General features: G+C 61.0%; 1 protein-coding gene across 1 annotated transcript in view; it reads left to right on the forward strand.

Moving 5' to 3' along the window:
- The window catches only part of GNAZ (G protein subunit alpha z), a 54668-nt gene that overhangs the window by 15586 nt on the left and 25320 nt on the right, over positions 1-13762 (forward strand). Inside the window, exon 2 of the mRNA XM_087423838.1 lies at positions 7474-8656. Coding sequence (XP_087279964.1) covers positions 7934-8656 — 723 coding nt within the window. The 5' untranslated portion in view covers positions 7474-7933. The remainder of the gene's footprint in view (positions 1-7473; positions 8657-13762) is intronic.

Consider the following 13762-nt stretch of genomic DNA (forward strand, 5'->3'; position numbering starts at 1 on the left):
ACACTGATTCCAGTAGGCCAGGCATGAAAGGGCAGTGGGAAACGTTTCCTTATTAAGAGGGGAGGAAAACTGGTAATCTGGCTGCAGGCAGAGGCTTTTCTGGACCTTCCATTTCTAAAATAGAGCCATGATGGGAGCTGACGTAGGGATGGTGGTTCTGGAGGGTGAGAGAGGGACCTACCCTTTAGAAGAAGATGATGGAGACGACGTGGGTGGGTTCAGGCCGGGGGACTGGGAGGAGCCCCTTCTGAGCTGCAAGCCAAGGCGGACCCGAGGCCAGCAGCAGAGGTGTGTGGACCCCAACATGCATCTCCTGCTCGTCTCTGCAAACTCAGAGACATTGGCCTAGTGGGACTCGGGCCTTCCCTGCTCTGCCCAGAAGTCCTTTTGTGAGGAAGGGCCTGAGGACACAGACACCTGGCCGGCCTCCTCCCTCCCCCCTCCAGGTCACTACAGAGCAGCTGCTGGGTACCAAGGTGGAGCTGGCAGGTGGAAGGGTGCAGCTGCCAGAGCGGAAGGCGTCTGAGCAAGCTGGGTTGGGGGGAGGGCAGGGGGACAGTAGTGCTGAGTCATAGGCCAGGCAGGCTGAGGTTCAGCTTCCTCAGAGCCAGGGGCAGGCCACTCTGGGGGAGGTGGAAAGCCCCAGGACAGGACCTCAGACACCCTGATCCCCACACTGGGGCTGGGCATGCTCCAGCCCGGGCATCAGGCTGGGGCCCATCACTGCTCTGGGTATATGGTCTCACTCTGCCTTGCTGGCCCCATGACCTGACTGCCCTCTGCCTCTGGGGTCCTACCCCCATTCTCTGCACGGCTTGCCATCTGAGTGACCTCTGCTTGAGCCACAATCATGACCGTGCCTCTCTATCCTTTCAGTGTGGGTGTGGGTCTGTCTCCTCAACTGGACCAAACTACCTCCCTGGGGGAGGGTCTTGCCCCCTCCCTAGCTCACCCCTTTCTGGTAGCCCAGGTTCAGTGCGGAGCAGGCCCTCCTGTCGGGGAGGGAGTCCGAAGAGTGAGGGCCTTGGTTTCTTGTCTCCGCTCTGTCTCCCTCCGAGGATGTGGGGGCCTGGTGAGGAGGGAGCCCCGCCCGCCGGGCCCAGGCCTTCTCCAGCAGAGTAAGCTGATAAGCCGTCTTCTCTCCTTGGAGACCCTCTGGCTTAGCCTGGCTTGGGCAGCAACACTTTAGGTGACCTTGGCCCTGGGCTCCCTTCCCCCATGGGGAAGGGCCCAGGAGGGGCTATTCAGAGAGGAATCGGGCTGGTGTTCCATGGCCTTGCTTTGCCCTGCTCTGCTGTGGCGCTAACTGGGCTGTGAGTGAGGGTGATGCTGGGTACCGTGTTACATTTCTGGAGCTCTGTGCCAGGCCGTGGGGGGCATGCCCAGGGAGAGCCGAGGCCTGGTGTGGTGGGCGTCCAGGGTGCAGAGCCACAGAGAGGTGGCAGCACCGTACTCCACCACCGTGTTTCCCCACCCCTGGCTCAGGGCTGTCACCCGACGTCTGTGACATGAGTAGAGACTTGAGAGGGTCATGTCTGGGGGAAGGGGGCAGTGTGACATGAAGGCAGGCCGAGCCTGCCAGGTGGTGAGCAGGGACCAGGCCCGGGGGCCGGGTAGGGAGGGTCTTGAAGGGGATACGCCGTGCGTGTGCTGAAGCTTCCGGCCTTGAGACCGCAGGGAGGGGAGCAGCTTTCAGCCAAGGGGTCCCTGAATGCACTCTGGATTTGGGGGTCACACCCTGGCAGCCTTGGGTACAAAAGCAAGTGGGTGGTCGAGTCAGGGAGGCCCGTGAGGGGCCATGATGGAGCTTGTCAAGAGCCACAGCCATTATAAACCAATGTTACTGCAATAAACAAAAAATTTAAAATAAAATAAAATAAAATAAGAAAAAGAGCCACAGCCAAAGGAGCCAGTTTCCTGGGGCTGCTGGGGAGCCCTAGCCCTGTCTGCATATACTGAGCCTGCCATGGGCACACCTGCTGCTTCTGCCCAGCGTGTCCTCCAAGAACGGCCCACTCCCAGCCTGCTGGCCAGACCCTGGGGCTCCCTGAACCCAACCACCACTCCGTCACCAGTCGCTGGCCATCGCACAGCCCACACTGCTGCCCTGGCGCCTGGACAGCTGCATGCAGGATCCCCCCTGATCCAGGGATGCCGTTCACACGTAGGGCAGATCACGGCCCTCCTCACTCAAATGCTGGCCCCCGACTTGCTCAGAGACAACGCCAGAGCCCTTACAGTGACCTCCTGCTTCCGCCCCTCACTCCCGGTGCCAGTCACCCGGCCTCCTTCCTGTCCCTCAGACTGGCCAGGCACATCGCCATCTCAGGGCCTGTGCACCAGCAGTTTCACATCCCTCGCCAGCTGCCCGTGATCACTTTTACCTGTCACCTGGGGGGCAGCCTGCAGCCTTTACCCCAGCACCCCCGACCCTCCTCGGCTAGCACTCGGCACCTTCCGTCGTCACTGTGGATTTGCTGCTCTGGTGTGCCTCTCGCCCTCCCCACCTCCGTGAACTCGGGTACAGGTTTGCTTCCTCCAGCAGTGGCCCCCGCCCCAGGTGCCAGGCCCAAAGCCCGGCCTGGTACATAACTGTGGATGAGACAGCCCCTGCCACCTCCCCTCGGCCTCTCATCCACCTCAGCCTGGTGCCACGTCAGCCCATACCCCTCCACATGCACCTCTGCTCCTGGCGCACCACACATAGCCACACGCAGACGTGTGTGTGCACCTGCGTACTCCCACACACGTACATGGACCTGCACACACACGCATATGACTAGACCAGTACATACACACGTACGCAGTCCTACAGACTCACACACAGATCTGCATGCATGCAACCACAGACACACACATAGACACATGCACGCCACCACACAGTCACAAATGTGCAGCTGCACGGTGGGCTCTTCCTGGTTGGCTCTGCCCGCCCCTCACCTGTACCTCTCTCCTTCTCTCTCTATGTCCAGCCACTCTGCCTTCCTTTAGTTCCCCGGTCACCATGGTTCCTCTCTCCTCCCTGCTTCTCCGTCTCCCACAGGGCCTTTGCACATGTTCCCCCTCTGCTTGGTACACTGTTTCCCTCCTCTGTTCCTCAGTAATTTCCAGCTGGACCCAGCAGTGCTGTGGTGGGGGTGTCGGGCCCTGGGGACCCACGAGCAGTTACTGGGCCAAGGAACAATGTGGTTGTCTAGCCCTTGGCCTTTTGCCTCTGGGCCAACTCCGGGAGTCCTTGGAGGTTCAGTAAAGCCCAGGTTAGACTCCAAGAGAGGAAGGACTGGCAGGAGGCTCAGAGAGGACTCCTGCTCGCAGGCCTCCTTCTCTGCATCCACGCATAGCCCCGAGCCCCCGCGGGTTCCAGGGCACTGAGCACTCACACCCCCCAGAGTGGGGCTGAGCCCCGCAGACCTGCAGGGAGAACTGAGTGGGGCCTTCTGCCTGTTGGGCTCTGGTGATCTGAAAGAAGAGAGTGCCTCTAACAGAGGGACCCACCTCGGATGTCACTGTTGGTGGCAGCCCCATGTGGATGGCAGAGCTCCGACACTTGGCTGTCCCTGCTTTCAGTTCTTACGGGTATACACCCAGAAGTGGAATTGCTGCATCACATGGTAATTCTATGTTTAATTGTTTGAGGAATCGCCATACTGTTTTCCATCCCAGCTGCACCGTTTTATATTCCCACCAGCAATGTGTGAGGGTTCCAATTTCTCCACTTCATCACCAAGGCTTGTTATTATGTTTTGTTTTTTGATAGTAGCCATCCCTCTGGGTGTCTGGGTATGCAGTGGTATCTATTCATGGTTTGGATTTGCATTTCCCCAATGATTAGTGTCGTTGAGCATCTTCTTATGTGCTAGTGGCCATCTGTGCATCTTTGGAGAAATGTCCATTCAAGTCCTTTGCCCAGTTTTGAATGGGGTTGTTTGTGTTTTTGTTGCTGAGTTGTCTGTATAGTCTAGATATTAATGCCTTATCAGATAGGTGACTTGCAAGTGTTTTCTTCCATCCTGTGGGTTGCCATTTTACCTGTTGACAGTATCTTTTGATGCACAAATTTGTAAAATTTTTGTGAAGTCCAGTTTGTCTATTTTTTCTTTTGTTGACTGTGCCTTTTGTGTCATATCCAAGAAATCATTGCCAAATCCAGTGTCATGCCGCTTTTGCCCTATGTTTTCTTCTAAGAGTTTTATAGTTTTAGGTCTTACATGTAAGCCTTTGATCCATTTTAACTTAATTTTTATATATGGTGTTTGGTAAGGGCCTCACCACTTTTAAGGAAATCCCAGCCTGGCGGGAGAGACCAGAGAAAGGGAAGTGGCAGTGGGGAGGCACAGGCAGTGGAGGGGGACAGGGTGCCCGCCGACAGGGGCGGCAGCCGTGTGAACTGGCCTGTGAAGAACCAAGTTCTGGTGCAGGAGGGAGGTGAGAGGCGCCGCTGCCGAGGAGCAGCTGGGGTCAGGAGCAAGCCCTCCGGAGAACAGCCTGTGCTGGGCCTGGCGGGCTCCCCGGGCCCAGGCTGCAGAGGGAAGGATTTGGGTTTGAGAAGCACCCAAGGCAGGGGGACCGTGCGCGGCGCTGCAGGGAAGCAGCCGACATCTCCTGTTCAGGTGCAGCTCTCCCAGAGGCAAGGGAGAGGCCGTGTCATCTGCCCAGGCTAGACCATTTCCCAAGAGTGGGTCACTGCAGGGTGCCCCGAGACATGGAGACCTAGCATCTGGGGGCCCGCTTGTCTCAGGTGGCAGTGAACAGTGGGAGGAACTTGCTCTTCTGGGTGGTCTTTGTCCCTGTCCCTGAGCAGCTGGGGGACAGGTGGTGACTTGGGCCTTGCTATACCTCAGATTTTAAAACATAAAATTGAGAAAAATGGTAATGAAGAGCATGGGGCACCCCGGCCTGCCTGGCGTTGCCTCCAGGAGGGAGGGCACTGGCTTTCCTGCTGGAGTGACAGCACTGGCAGGGAGGGCCCCAGGTGCCCTGAGTGGCTGCTGGGGTGGAACAAGATGTCCCGGGCAGCTGGCTGAGGATTTGGGACTCCTTTCCCCCCCCTGAGGGGCTGCCGGGTCATCAGCAGGGACCGGGGAACAGCCACTGGGTCCCTGCCCCACACGCTCACAGTCCATGGCAGAGGGGGCAAGGCCCCGGTGGGACGAGAGACGGGGCCTTGTTAATGCCATGACACTTGTTTACAAATCTTTCTTATGACAAAACTTCACTGAAGAAAAAAGAGGAAATATGGTAAAATGCAAAGAAGAAAAAAAATCCCTGTAATTCTACAACCTAGAACTCATTGCTGCTTGGTGAGTACCTTCCCAGACCTCTGCTCACATGGCAAATGCTCGCACATGTGTGAGCGTGTGTGCTGCCTGTGTCATGTACATGTCTTCCTGCAACATGCGCTCCTTGAGCACCCACCCTGCACCTGGGGCCGGGGCTCGTCGGAGGGCTTGCATTCTAAGCATAATTTCTTACCTCGTTGGGACTGTGCTGACTGACCATCCATTTAATCACAGCTCTCTTGGCAGAGACGTTTCCTAGTTCATCCCTTATCTGTGGGCTGTGAGACTGCGGAGAAGCAGGAAAGTTCCTCATCCTCTCCACGTCTGACTCCTTCCCTCCTTCCTCCCTCCCACCAGCGCTTACTAAGTGCCCGCTCTGTGCCGCCCCGCACTGCTCTCGGGCCCTGCTCTTCCCGCACTCTGTCCTGGGAAGAGGCAGCATTAGCACACGGGCCATGCTTGGTCCCACGTTCCCAGGCGTGCCGCAGAGGGCAGGGCAGGGTTGGAAGCTGTCTGAGGAGGCGAACAAGGGGGCGCTCAGAGGTGACGGGGACAGTGGGGGACGGGCTGCCACTTGCTGGGTACCAGGCTCTGCACTGGACACTGTACCTCTCACAGACACTTGTGACCAGTGAGGGTCAGGCTCTGAGATGTGGAGACACATGCCTGGGGAACAGTGGGGGCACATCGCCCTGGGGGGAGAGGCGAGTGAGAGGTGCTTGAAGCGCCCCTGGCTGCGGAGGCAGGCGGGGGCCCCAGGGAGAGAAGGGGCACAGGGGGTCTGCTTCAGAGCGGGATTGCTGGAACCAGCGGGCACGGAGCCAGCTGGGAGAACGGACAGGTGGGGAGACCAGACAAGGCCCTTGGCTCCCAGAGTCTGTTGGACTCAGGTCCTTCCTGCCCAGGGCCTGCCATGGAGGGAATGGGGGCGTTGGAGGGGTGAACACTGGCCATGGCAGAATGGTAAGGCTGCGGGGGTCAGCCAGGCAGGGACAGAGGTTGGAGGAAGGCGGCAAGAGGTGGGGGGGGTGAGGGGAGCAGACACTGCCCTGGGCTCCCAGTTGGGGCCAAAGCCTGAGCTTTGGGGCTGCCTGGTGGGGAGGGCCCTGGCCCAGGTGCCCGCAGTCATTGGGGGAGCCCTGGGAAGAGCATACAGGTGTCCTGGGTCAACAGGTGTCTGGCAGAAATTGGGGCTTTGAGGCTCTGCCCTAGCTGTGAACACAACTGTTCCTTATTCACAACAGAGCAGGGGTGAGGACATGAAAGACTTGGCCTGGGACCGGGGAGCCTCTGGGCTGCCCCTGACTTGCCTGGACTCAGTGATTCTTGATGCCCTTGGACATGCTCTGGCCTGTCCTGCCTCCCACACCTGGGCTGCCGCCCTGTGCCACCCCGTCCCCTCTACCTCCCCGTCCCCGCTCCACCAGCCCCTGCTCCCACCACTCGGCCTGCCCAGCCCAAGCCTCCCTCCACCTCACCCCCAGGAGTGAGGCCACCCTGCCCACCCGAGAGCCTCATCCCCAGGCTGCTGTCCACCCTGTGGTGCTCCCAGCCTGCGGCCTCCACTTTGCTCTGTTCCTTGCCTGTCTGCTGCCTCCCAGGCCTGGACAGCCTCCTGGTGAACATCCTGTCCTGGGAGAAAGCAGGAGTGACCAGCTCCCACGGGGGGCGGGGTAAGAGTAGGGGGCACTCAGTTACCCTGGCCTGGGACCCCACCGTAATCCAGGGAGAGGCTAAGCCCCAGCGATGCTGCAGCACACGTGGGTACAGCCCCAGCAGCTGCAGGAGAGGGTGCAGGGGGCATCACAGCGGGATTGCTGTATTGAATCCTAATCACCACCAGACGGGAGACTGAGGCTCAGGGACGGTGAGGTCGGCCAGGTCCAGTGGGCAGGGAGGGGCAGCGGAGCCCAGGTTCACTCCCATCTTCGAAGACCCTCAGGCCAAGGTCCTGGTATAGCACTAAGCGCTCTTTCCTGAGCACCTGGCTTCAGGCAAACTGGCCACTGGGAGGGGCTTGTGGTGCTGCGGCCGGGTGTGTTTGTTTTGCTGTGATTTGGGCAGGAACTCTGCAGACCCCCACGGCGGGGAGGGGGTTTGATTCACTGTTCCCCAGGCCACTTCCATCCCGAGGGCTGCCATTCCTGCCCTGCCTGCGGTGGGAGGAGGCTCACCCTGTTTTCTGTGTTGGCAGGTGGAGGGCGGATGCCCAAGGCAGGGGGGCCGCAGGGAGCGCCCATAGCACTGGCCCCGGCGGCCAGCCCTCCAGCCGCGCTCTGCAGCATCACCACAGCAACCTGTGACCAGACGTCAACAGCCTAGGCAGGCGCCAGCGGACTACTTCCCACCCTCGGGGAGACAGGGAATGACTGCGGTGAATCAGGCCCCACGGTGGCCCGGGGAGGTGGAGTGTCACTAGAAGGAGGGCGTGGCCGCCTCCGCAGCACGCGAGCGCCATGCCAGCTGGAGAAGAGGCACTGGGGCAGGGGCTGCACTGTGGCACGGCCTCGCCCCCCAACCCGCGCTGAGCACCTCAAGGGCAGCTGGGCTCTGTCTGTCGGGCACACCTGCCCGCATCTCAGTGTCCCCGCTGCGTGGCGACAGGGAGAGGCTCCCCGTCCGTGCTCCGCCTCTGGGCCTGCCGCTGCCGGACCATGGGATGTCGGCAAAGCTCAGAGGAGAAAGAGGCGGCGCGGCGGTCCCGGAGAATCGACCGCCACCTGCGCTCAGAGAGCCAGCGGCAGCGCCGTGAGATCAAGCTGCTCCTGCTGGGCACCAGCAACTCGGGCAAGAGCACCATTGTGAAGCAGATGAAGATCATCCACAGCGGCGGCTTCAACCTGGAGGCCTGCAAGGAGTACAAGCCCCTCATCATCTACAACGCCATCGACTCGCTGACCCGCATCATCCGTGCCCTGGCCGCCCTCAAGATCGACTTCCACAACCCCGACCGCGCCTACGACGCCGTCCAGCTCTTCGCACTGACGGGCCCCGCCGAGAGCAAGGGCGAGATCACGCCCGAGCTGCTGGGCGTCATGCGGCGGCTATGGGCCGACCCTGGGGCACAGGCCTGCTTTGGGCGCTCCAGCGAGTACCACCTGGAGGACAATGCTGCCTACTACCTGAATGACCTGGAGCGCATCGCCGCGCCCGACTACATCCCCACAGTCGAGGACATCCTGCGCTCCCGAGACATGACCACCGGCATCGTGGAGAACAAGTTCACCTTCAAGGAGCTCACCTTCAAGATGGTGGATGTGGGCGGGCAGAGGTCAGAGCGCAAAAAGTGGATCCACTGCTTCGAGGGCGTCACGGCCATCATCTTCTGTGTGGAGCTTAGCGGCTATGACCTGAAGCTCTATGAAGACAACCAGACGGTGAGTGGCCGGGCTTTTCCTCTCTTGTTCCTGCCGCCACTGGCTCCTGGGATGCAGGTAGGCTTGTTGGTGTGTCGCAGGGCGGAGCGGGAGAGGCTGCTGTCAGGGGAGCCAGGGCTGCTCCATCAAGGCACCGTCTCTGGGAGCGTGGCGGGTGTCACGGGCACCACAGGACCTCAGGGTGGCGCCTGGTGTCAGGACGTCTGCCCCATCTGGGGGGCTCCGCTCTCACCTCAATGCCGTGACAGGCCCTCAGGGCTCCGAACACCCTCCAAGTAACTGCCATATGCGGGGCTCTACCGGGCAGGGATGCCCTCTCGGCCATGGCCGCCCTCACCCAGCTGTGGACAGCACTGCGCTCATAGCACTCGTAGGCCTCACATGGCCAGGCAGCTCCTGTCTGGGTACCTCGAGCAGACCACACCCCAGGCCTGACACACTCAGGGCGCAGAGGGCCAGTCCTGCTGAGCGGGGCCTCGGCCCCGAGACCCCCATGTTGCTCAGAGCCCAGAGGAGGGGCTCTTGGCTGCCGGGGGTTGGAGAAGGCTTGCTGGGGAGGAGGCAGGGGAAGCTGGGCGCCATGAGGGCCTTCGCTGCAGGTGAGGTTGGGCTGCAGTCAGGTGCGTGGGGAGTAACCCTGGAGGCCGGGAGGGAGGTTGTCCTCTGCAGGACAAGAGGGGACAGAGCCCAGGTCAGGCATCTAGTTGTTGGTCCATATGGCTGTTCAGTAACTGCAGAAAGCTCCTACCAGTCCCAGGCACCATGCTGGGTCCCAGAAACAGCAGCTACGGCCCCACAACCGCGTCCAGATCTTGAGAGTCTTGTGGCAATAGGGTTAAGATCCATTTCTGAGGTTTCATCCCCAAGGGTTGGGCGGGTGTGGGGATTCTTTCAGGCCTTCAGCCCACACTGAGAACCACTATGTGGGGGAGGGGGCTCAGAGGCACACGGTGTGGGAGGCCCCAGAGGTGGGGGCAGTGCAGGGAGGCGCCGAGGGCAACCTGGGCCCAGTGCTGACCGGTGGGGGCTTGAGGGGGAGCTGCCAGGCCCCTGGCAAGGAGAAGGTGGGCAATACGCTGCAGGCCCAACTGAGGCAGAAGGCCCAGCACACGAGGCTCTGCGGTCTCCCTGGGTGCCCAGGAGTGGCAGTGGTGGAGGCTGCGCAGCCAGACAAGGGCTGAGCATAGCCAGGGCCACCCCGCCCAGCTGTCCCTGCAGCAGAGGCTTTGTGCCAGGCAGGAGCACTGGGCAGAGACCCAGAATCTGCCCTTAAGAGGCCTTTGATCATGGGGGTTGGGGGCATGGAGGCAAACAGGGTGTCCACAAGGAGTTGTAAGTGGTGTGGGGCTGTGGGTACCAGGGGCTCAGGGAGGCTGCGAGCTGGCAGGACCCTAGGGGAAGGGGTGATGATGCCCTGGTGGAATCCACCATGCTGGGAGATGAGGGGTCAGCCTCCAGGGTCCAGGGGACAGGGGAAATGGCAAAGAAAGGGCTTGCTCCTTCACCCGGTCTTTTTAAGGCAGGTGGTGGCTTTATTCTTTGAGTTCAGCCGGAAGTCCTGCTTGGGCCTGTGGCCCTGAGGAAGTCTGTGGACGGCTGCAGGCTGTGGCCACTGTGCTGGGCACTTGAGTGTTTTTCTGGGTAGAGAGAGGTCTGCAGCTTTCATCAGGTCCGAAAGCAGGCCCAGCTCTTGGAGGAAGGGAAGCAGCTGCAGGCGGCCTGGAGACAGGAGGCAGGGCTCTCCTCACTGCCCATCCCTGCATCTGGAGGTCTCCCCAGGGCTGTGCCCAGGCTGTGATGGTGTCCCCAGTGGGAGGACACTGCATCCGCAGGGGCAGGGCAAGTCTTGCTCTTGGTGCTGTGTGGTCTCTCGGGCTTCAGGCCCTCCTACTCCTCTGCCTGCCCCTACTTCAGCACCACGTGTGGTTCTGGGCAGACGCGACAGCCCAGCGGATGAGTAAAGTCAGGCTCCTTGACAAGGCATCACTGTGGACAGAGGGCCTCTGGCTGACCAGGCTGTAAGGCAGGGCAAGGTACCCCAGCTAGGCCCCGGGACGCGGGCTCGGTGGTCGGCTCTCCAGGCTTCTCCCTGTCGCTGCTGTGTTCTGAGGCTGGTGATAACCTGTGCTCTGAGGCCTTCTGGGGGCCTGGATCTCAGGGCTGCCTCATCTGTCATCTCCAGGGTGGGTGTGGCGAATTCCCCAGGTGTCAGGCCGGGCTCCCAGACCATCTTTTGGCAGGCTCTGCCCGCCGAGCCTGTGCCCACAGGTGTGCCAGGATGTGGGAGGCAGGATGCCTGGGCACTGAGTTGGTCCCGTGTTTCATGGAGGGATTTGGCTATCATCTCTGCTCTCTAAACCTGTAACCAGGAGGTGGCCCAAGTGTCCTCAAGATAGGCCCAAGGCCAGGCCTTCTCCTGCCCGAGGCTTTCCCAGGCCCATCCCCACCTCCTCGGTTCCTGTCTCAGCTCTCTGCTCTGGCCTTCATGGCTTGTTTCACTCCTGAATGTGCTCTGCTCTCTCCAGCCTTAAGTGCGTGACCACCCTGTCCCCTGCCCCTTGCTCCCCTGCCCCCGTCCTCAGGTCTTATCTCAGGTGTCACCTCCTTGAGAGGTCTTCCCTGACCCCAGCCTGATGCCTACACGCCCTTCCATTGCCATCATTCCTTACAGGGTGGGTCCCCGCTTGTGTGCAGGCCAGTGGCTGCCCAGCTGGGCTGGGTGGACGACTGGGCGGAAAGGTAGCCCCATGGAGACTTGCATCTCTAGCTGTCTCCTGGCCGTGTCCCTATGGAGGGCCACGGTGGGCAGCCCTGGGCGGGGACAATGGCCACTGGCCTGGCTGTGGGGTTCTTGTGAGGCCCATGCTTACCCCCTGGAGGCAGGGAGGCTCTGGGGCCATCCAGAGCTTTTTCTGAAGGGAGGGGCTGGCAGCCAGGCCTGCGCCCCCCACCCCCCACCACCACCCTAGTCTTAGCAGTCCTGGGGAGGTAGTTGTTCACCGAAAAAGGAAATTCTCGATGAGAAACAAGTGAGGCTGGAAATTCACTGGATTCCACATGCTTCTGACCTTTCACGCTCTACCAGCAATATCTCAGGATGGAAAACAAACAGGCTGCCGAGGAAAGACAATACCCTTCGTGATTCCTCCAGCCGGCTGACCGCCGAGGTGGGCTGGCCGCCCGGGGGAGAGCAGGGCCAGGCGGCGAGGAGGGCCTGGAGCTCCCAGCGCCTGCAGGCAGCTCCTGTCACCACCACTGGCACGTCCCTTCTGTGCCCTGCCCTCTGCCCGCCCGGCCAAGGCGAGTGCGCCCTAGGGGCCGGGACACAGCTGCCACCTCTGCCTTCTTTTTTTTTTTTAAAGATTTTATTTATTGATTTTTCCCCCCAAAGCCCCAGTAGACAGTTGCATGTCATAGGTTCACATCCCTCTAGTTGCTGCACGCGGGACTCGGCCTCCCGCTGGACGGAGAAGTGGTGCCCCGGGGCATGCCCGGGACCCGAACCCGGGCCGCCAGCATCAGAGCGCGCTCACTTAACCGCTAAGCCACGGAGCCGGCCCTCACCTCTGCCTTCTGAAGGGCCCAGAACTGTCCTCCTCACGCCCTGGCAAAGGCAAGACAGCCAAGGACAGGCCATGCTGATTTTTGCAGACACCAAAGGAAGCTGGGGCCCTGTGCCAGGCTCTGGACACGGCTCCTGAGAGCTCTTCTCCCCACCGAGCTCCCAAGGCCTTGTCTTCCCTCTGACAGAAGGCTGGCGGAGTCCCCCACCCCCACCCACATCCGCCCGCTGGCATCTGCGTCAGCACGTTGCCAAGAGTAACGTCAGGATCTCTGGGCTCCTGGGCGTGGAGGGCTGCAGCGGGCGCCGGGCAGCACCTGGGCAGGGGGAAGCAGATTCCGGGGCGCCCGTGGACCATGGCAATGAGCAGATACAAGGAGCTACACCCAGCCTTGACGATGACTCCTGGCCCTCGTCCTCGAAGGATTTAATGGGTCCTCGGCCTGCCTGGGGCTGTGTTCCCCTGTGCAGTCCTAGCAGGCACCTAGAGGCTCCAAAGTCAAGTGGGCTTTCACTCTCCCGACATGGGGCGCCCCCAGACAGTGTGGGTGGCCCAGGGACACATCACCTGACTGATCCTATGGAGCCACAGCCCTGCCTGTTGTCCTTGTCATGGGACGGGGGGCAGGTGGGGGCGCAGGACAAGTCATGGGCCGAGCTGGGCCCAGGGCCCAAGCCCGTAGTTTACAGCAGCTGTGGGCCCTCCCTAAGCCACCTGCTGCAGGGGCCAAGCCAGGACGCCTTGCCCCCTGGCCTGCCCTCTACGGGAGTGCCACTTCCTGGCAGCTTGGCCTTCTGTCTCTGCCTGTTCCGTGGCCTCTTCCAGGAGTGAAGAAAGACAACGGCTTTAAACTTGGAGGCTCGCTGTGGCCTCACTCAAGCACGGGGGTGCTGGCTGGCTGCCCACCTCACCATGACAGCCCCAAGAGGTCACGTGCCCCTGCATCCCCGTGTCCGTTGTGGGTTCCTCACTCAGCTGGCTGTCGCAGGGGCTCTGCCCCCTCCTCTTTAGTGCCCTGCCAGGCGGGAGCCTAACATCCTGCTGGGAACTGTGGGAAAGTGTGGGGGGCAGGCACTTGCCGCCCAACCTCTGCCCCTGCAGATCTGCTCATGGGCTCGGCGGCCACTTGGTGGACTGATCCTTCCGAAGGGACAGATTAGAAGGCCTGGTTATAAAGTGTCAGAGTGCTCTCACGTGAAACCCCCAGGGAGCTTGCTCACTGTCCATTTCCTGGTGGAGCTGTTGGCCTTCCAGCACTAACTGCAGCAGGCCTGTTGTACACCTGCTAGGCGCTTGCTGTGTCCCTGCTGTGCAGGTGCGAGGCCCAGGCTAGGGGCCGGACGCCACGGCAAGCCTGACTATCCCCGCAGCACGTGGAGCTGGGGGAGGAGGCACTCACAAACAGCACAGTCACAGCATTTTTTCTACAAACCCTCACACTGCCTGGGGACACCTGCCCCCTCCTTCAGGACCTGGCAGGCAGCAGTTCCCACGGGGGTCCCCTCTTTTGCTTTCATGTAGGACCAGCTGTGGCTACAGGTGG

The sequence above is a fragment of the Ceratotherium simum genome, chromosome 35 (assembly GCF_057802395.1).
Source record: "Ceratotherium simum simum isolate JZ-2026a chromosome 35, ASM5780239v1, whole genome shotgun sequence".
In the NCBI taxonomy this organism is placed as follows: Eukaryota; Metazoa; Chordata; class Mammalia; order Perissodactyla; family Rhinocerotidae; genus Ceratotherium; species Ceratotherium simum.